This window comes from Neovison vison, chromosome 7 (assembly GCF_020171115.1).
Source record: "Neovison vison isolate M4711 chromosome 7, ASM_NN_V1, whole genome shotgun sequence".
NCBI lineage: Eukaryota > Metazoa > Chordata > Mammalia > Carnivora > Mustelidae > Neogale > Neogale vison.
Genome location: NC_058097.1, coordinates 198,829,345 through 198,835,344, shown reverse-complemented (window position 1 = coordinate 198,835,344; position 6,000 = coordinate 198,829,345). Strand labels below are relative to the sequence as shown.

General features: G+C 48.3%; 1 protein-coding gene across 4 annotated transcripts in view; it reads left to right on the top strand.

Annotated features, from left to right (window-relative positions):
• LOC122913038 (phospholipase A and acyltransferase 3) overlaps positions 1-6,000 on the top strand; it is a 28,104-nt gene continuing 22,104 nt past the window's right edge. The window contains exons 1-2 of one of the 4 annotated variants that reach the window (XM_044259523.1): positions 1-106; positions 557-634. In XM_044259523.1, coding sequence (XP_044115458.1) covers positions 620-634 — 15 coding nt within the window. In that variant the 5' untranslated portion in view covers positions 1-106; positions 557-619. Of the gene's footprint in view, positions 107-131; positions 200-256; positions 340-556; positions 635-6,000 lie in introns of those variants that run through there. The other 3 variants (XM_044259525.1, XM_044259524.1, XM_044259526.1) reach the window with 3 other exon arrangements.

Here is a 6,000-nt window from a genome sequence, read left to right as displayed (position 1 = left end):
ATTAGTCAGCCGCGCGGGGAGGAGCCGGGTGACCTTACGCCGGCTGCAGCCTCTGCGGCCATTAATCCCGGTCCCTTGGCGGTGCGCTGCCTCCCAAGTTCGAGAGGTGGGTGGAGCGGCCCTTCCCCGAACTTAAGGAAGGATGAGGCGCTCGGGGTGGCTCTCTAGCCCCCGGACCGCTGCGTGGGAGACGGAGAAGGTGGGGGAGGCGGGCGTAAACAAGTGAGGGGGCAGCCTGCCAGCAGCCGCGCCCCCTGGCACCCCGGGCCGCGAGCGCCACCATGGGTAGGCGACAATGATCGTCCTCCCCGGGCTGCGCCGCCGCCTCTCAGGTGTCTGGTGAGCCTCCCCTGACTCTTCAAGGGATTCCTAAGTTCACAGCCAAGTTCAGGGACAGGGAGGGGGCCAGTGAGGAGCGCCAAGAGTGAGCTGGTGGCCTTGGGAAGGGTCAGAGGAGAACCGCGCACGGTCTCTGCCAGAATCCGCGGTATCCTGGGGTCCTGGGAACGCAGTTCCCGATTAATGACATAATGAATTCCTGCTTCCCCTGCCTCAGGCCTTTACACAGCGGATACACCCAACTCCAGCCTGGAATTGAGGGTCCACAGGACGGAAAAAGATGCGCGCGTCCATGGTAAGTGTGGTGCGTTGTGGACTGCGGGAGGGCTGAGTTTTAGTGGGACTCATTGTCCTGGAGCCTGAGTTGTTACTGCCAGTGAGGGTCCTGGAGCATGTGGGACCACACCTCCCGCAGCCGCGGGCCATCAGGTGTCCCATGTGGGTTAGCCTTCTCCTGGTCCAGAGGTCTCAGTCCTCCTCTTGAAACAAATGCCAGGGCAGGGAGGACATCGGGGAGCAGGGAGGCAGCAAGGCACGACTTGCTCCCGGATGGCCCTGTCCTATTTCCCCCCACCTCCCCCGCCTGTCAGACCAGAACATCTGGACTGGCTCCTGGAGCCAGGTGTTTGGGGCTGCACCTGCTGCTCCAGGCCCTGCCTGGGTCTAACCTTTTCTCTGGACTTTTCGGGTCTCGGCTGACTCACCCCATGATCAGCCCTGACAGCAATTTCTCGGCTTTCACTTTTCCTTTCTCTACCCCTGATCTGGTTCAGAAATCATAAAGGGGCTTAGCAAATGCTTCCCTTCGACCTACCAGAACCTGCGATGGAGGGATTCAGGGCACCGGCCTCGGATGTAGACCCATCTGGGGTCGTGTTCCCTTGGCGGGGCACAGGCCTGGGGGGGGCCGCTGTTCCGAGCACTTCTTGTCTCAAAGCCAGTCGGTTCCCCAGAGTGTATAAGACTTAATACACAGGGCGTGCTGGGAAGAGTGCTCCCCACGCAGAGTAAGTGCTCCCCTGTAATTCACTGGTATTACTATTTCAGGCCACAAAAAGATGCTGCCAGGACTGGCAACAGGGTGGACCTGGCATAGATGATGCCTCTAGTGGTCATTTTAAGCATCCCTCTCCTTGGTCTGACAACACTGTTTTCAATAATAATCATGAAACAGATAGTAAGAGTATCCAGGAAAGAAACAGTGAAAATTTTCTTATTTATGGAGGTTTGTATGTGGAATCATGCCCGTGCAAAAGTTAAAAAAAAAAAAAAGTAAGAAAAAGAAAAATAAGGTAAATGTTAGGGAGAAAAATAGGAAAAAGTCATGGATTAGGAGTTTAGGAGTTTTTAATTTGGGGCACCTGGCTGGCTCAGTCAGGAGAGCCCGTGACTCTTGATCCCAAGGTCGTGGGTTTGAGTCTCATGTTTGGTGTGGACATTGCTTAAAAATAAAATCTTTTAGGGCGCCTGGGTGGCTCAGTGGGTTAAGCCGCTGCCTTCGGCTCAGGTCATGATCTTGGGGTCCTGGGATCGAGTCCCGCATCGGGCTCTCTGCTCAGCAGGGAGCCTGCTTCCCTCTATCTCCCTCTCTGCCTGCCTCTCCGTCTGCTTGTGATCTCTCTGTCAAATAAATAAATAAAATCTTTAAAAAAAATCTTTTAAAGAAGTTTTTAATTGCATGAATGTAGTTTTGAAAGAAAGCTTACTCTTGCATGTAGATTGGTTATGGTCATGAATAATAGCAACAAGACAGTTTCTGTTTTAGAACTTTTATTTCTGGAAAGTTGTCTGTGACTTGGTCAGGATTGATCTTTGCATGTCCATGTTCCATATTCAGCTGAGCTCGCTTTGTCATCTGCCTTTGCTCGTAGCTGACTGAAGGGCACTTTTTATCAATTTTAATTTCAAAAGCTCCTCTCACATGAAATTACAAATATACAACTAGGAAAAGTCTTAAATGTGAGGATAGGTTTGTCAGAGATTCTTAAAAATCACATTTCGGAGTAAATTCCAGAAATTTCAATACTGTCTATGTCTTTAAAAAAAAATCAATCTAGTGGCTTTTAAATATCTCCACATATGAAATATTTTCACTGAAACATCATCACCAGAAAATTCATCATATGTTTTTATCTTATTTGGCAAAATTCTCCCATTTTCCTTCTTCTGCAAAAGATTAGAGGAAACTGTTGAGTGATAGTGGGTACTGACATTTATTTAATCCATTGTTTTAGAATGAGTCTAGTTCTCAGTTAAAGGGATCCACTTTTCTTTTAGTTTCTTCTGGCACTGGGAGAGCCAACTCTTCTGTCTTCTGTGTTGAAACACAGGAAAATGCAGGACCTTGAGAGTCGGCGCACAAACTGTGCCCAGCGTGAGCTCGAACCACTGAGCCACTTGGAACTTACTGCTGGAACAGTAGCTAAGTCTGTGTGTCCGCAGACTAAACAACTGAGTGTTCTCTGATCGAACTTCCATGTAGAAGAAGAAGTTTTTTAAAGAAAAAGAAATAAAAATGTGCTCATTTGAGGCTCATGGATGTAATTAAATCTTAATAGTAACGGCAGCAATTAGAACTTCAAGGAAATAGCTTTGGGGGAGGGGTGAATAGTATTTTATCACTAAAATTAAGTCACTAGTATTTTATCATTAATATTCTTTAAAATTGGTACCTGATACACAGCAGACCAACTTTTGGTATGTTTTTATTGTTTTTTTTTTTTTTTAAAGATTTTATTTATTTATTTGACAGAGAGAGAAAAATCACAAGTAGATGGAGAGGCAGGCAGAGAGAGAGAGAGGGAAGCAGGCTTCCTGCTGAGCAGAGAGCCCGATGCGGGACTCGATCCCAGGACCCCGAGATCATGACCTGAGCCGAAGGCAGCGGCTTAACCCACTGAGCCACCCAGGCGCCCCTATTGTTGTTTTTTTAAAAAAGATTTTATTTATTTATTTGAGAGATATATCACAAGTAGGCAGAGAGGCAGGAAGAGAGAGGAGGGAGCAGGCTCCCCACCGAGCAGGGAGCCTGATGCAGGTCTCGATCCCAGGACCCTGAGACCATGACCCAAACCGAAGGCAGAGGCGCAACACACTGAGCCACCCAGGTGCCCCTATTGTTTGTTTGTTTGTTTTTTTAAAGATTTTTAAAATATTTTTATTTGAGAGAGAAGGAGAGAGAGATAATGAGCAGGGGGAGGGGCAGAGGGAGAGGGACAAGTTGACTCCCAACTGAGCAGGGAGCCTCGTCAGGCCTGATCCCAGGACCCTGAGATCATGACCTGAGCTAAAGTCAGCCACTTACCCGACTGAGATGTCCAGGCACCCCAAAGTGTGTTCTTTTTTTTTTTTTTTTAAGATTTTATTTATTTGACACACAGAGAGAGAAATCACAAGTAGGCAGAGAGGCAGGCAGAGAAAGAGGGAGGGGGAAGCAGGCTCTGCACTGAGCAGAGAGCCCAATGTGGAACTTGATCCCAGGACCCTGAGATCATGACCTGAGCCAAAGGGAGAGGCTTAACCCACTGAGCCACCCAGGTGCCCCCCACCTTAAGTTTTGTTCTTATTGTTTTAAAAATTTCTATGGACAGCTTATCCCTATTTGTACCCAAGGAATACAGCTCCCACCTTCCTGCTCTTTTAAGTGTGCGGCTGCCTGCCTCCTTGGGCTTGTCGAATGTCATTTGTTGTTAGAGCAGCTGTCCGGACCTCCGTGGGATGGAGAGACTGCCTGTCTCCTGTTCAGTCAGTGTTTCTCTGAGCCCTTTATTTTTATTTAAATTCAGTTAATTAACATATTATTGGTTTTAAGGTAGATTTATGAGACTCATCAGTCTTATAATACTCAGTGTTCGTTACAACACGTGCCCTCCTTTATGTCCATTCCCCGCCCCCCCTCCAGCAACCCTCAGTTTGTCTCCTATGATTAAGAGTCTCTTATGGTTTGTCTCCCTCTCTGATTTCGTCTTGTTTTATTTTTCCCTCTCTTCCCCACGATCCTGTTTTGTTTCTTGAATTCCACATATCAGTGAGATCATATGATAATTATTTTTCTCTGGTTGACTTATTTCGCTTAGGATAATACCCTCTAGTTCCATCCTCATTGTTGAAAATGGTAAGATTTCTTTTTTGTTCTTTTTTTTTTAATATTTTATTTATTTATTTGTCAGAGAGAAGGAGAGAGAGAGAGAGCACACAAGCAGGCAGAGAGGCAGGCAGAGGCGGAGAGAGAAGCAGGCTCCCTGCCGAGCAAGGAGCCCATGCGGGACTCGATCCCAGGACTCTGGGATCATGACCTGAGCCGAAGGCAGCGGCCCAACCCACTGAGCCACACAGGCAAGATTTCTTTTTTTGATGGCTGCATAATATTCCACTGTATATATGAAACACATCTTCTTCATCCATTCATCTGCTGATGGACATCTGGACTGTTTCCATAGTTTGACTATTGTGGACATTGGTACTATAAACATTGGGGTGCACGTGCCCCTTAGGATCACTACCTTTGTATCTTTGGGGTAAATAACCAGTAGTGTAATTGCTGGGTCATAGGGTAGCTCTATTTTGAACTTTGAAGAACCTCCATGCTGTTTTCCAGAATGGCTGCACCAGCTTTCCTTCCCACCAGTAGTGTAGGAGGATTCCCCTTTTCTCTGAGTCTGTTAGTCCAGCCTGTGATACCTCCTGGTCAGGGCCAGCGCTGACCATTTCTCTCCTCTCTGTGTTCCAAAGTTGCTTAGAATGAGCGTGATATAGAGGCAAAGCTCACCATGTGGCTTTTACTGGAAGTCAGTACCTTCGTGCAAACTCCTTGGTATAGTGGAAAGAATTTGGCCCTTGGATTCAGGAAAACCTACAGTGGAATCCTCCCACTGCTTCTTGGGGAGCTCTGAGAACTTGGGCAAGTTACTTCCCATCTCTGAGCTGTTTCCTGACCCATAAAATAGGGCGGCTGTTAAGAATTCCAGATAACTCGTATGCACGCAGTGCCTGATAGCGGCGGTGGCCATCGTGGTTTCCAGAGGAGTTAGGAGGTAGTCCTGATTCATGCATAGCCCCGGCCTCAGGCCTGGAGGCCAAGAGCCTGGAAGGCCCTGGAAGTTTTGCCTCCTTTTTCTAGGATCCTCACAGGGGCTGGACCTGGTGCCTACTAGAGCTCCCCCCACGTTCCTCTCTCAGCAGCTGGCAAGGGAAGAGGTGATATATCAACCCAGCCCCTCCTCTACCCTCTCTCTAGGGCTGAGGCTGGAGAGTGTAGGTGGTCAGACCTCCCTCCCTCACATGCTTCCTGCACCCACCCACCCAGGGGCACAGGGTCTCTACCCTCTCCCAAGTATTTGGTTTTACAGCTTTTGCCCCATGATCTCAGTTATTCTGCTGGATGGGTCTGTATGGCTCCATTGTACCAGAGAAGCCCAGAGAGGCTCCGTGATTCCTAAAGGTCACACAGCAGTAGAGCAGAGAGGGGCTGAATCTTGAGTGGACATGGGCTCTGCTTCTGAAAGCGCAGACTTGGATAGTCAGTATTGATGCCCAGCCCCTCACAGGTTTCCTTTTCTCCTTGAACCAGCACTTTGCTGGAAAATCCCCTCTAAGCACCCACGCTGGACTTCGGTCTTTCTTGTAATTTTCCAGGAGTTTCCCCAGAGCATCAGGAATGAA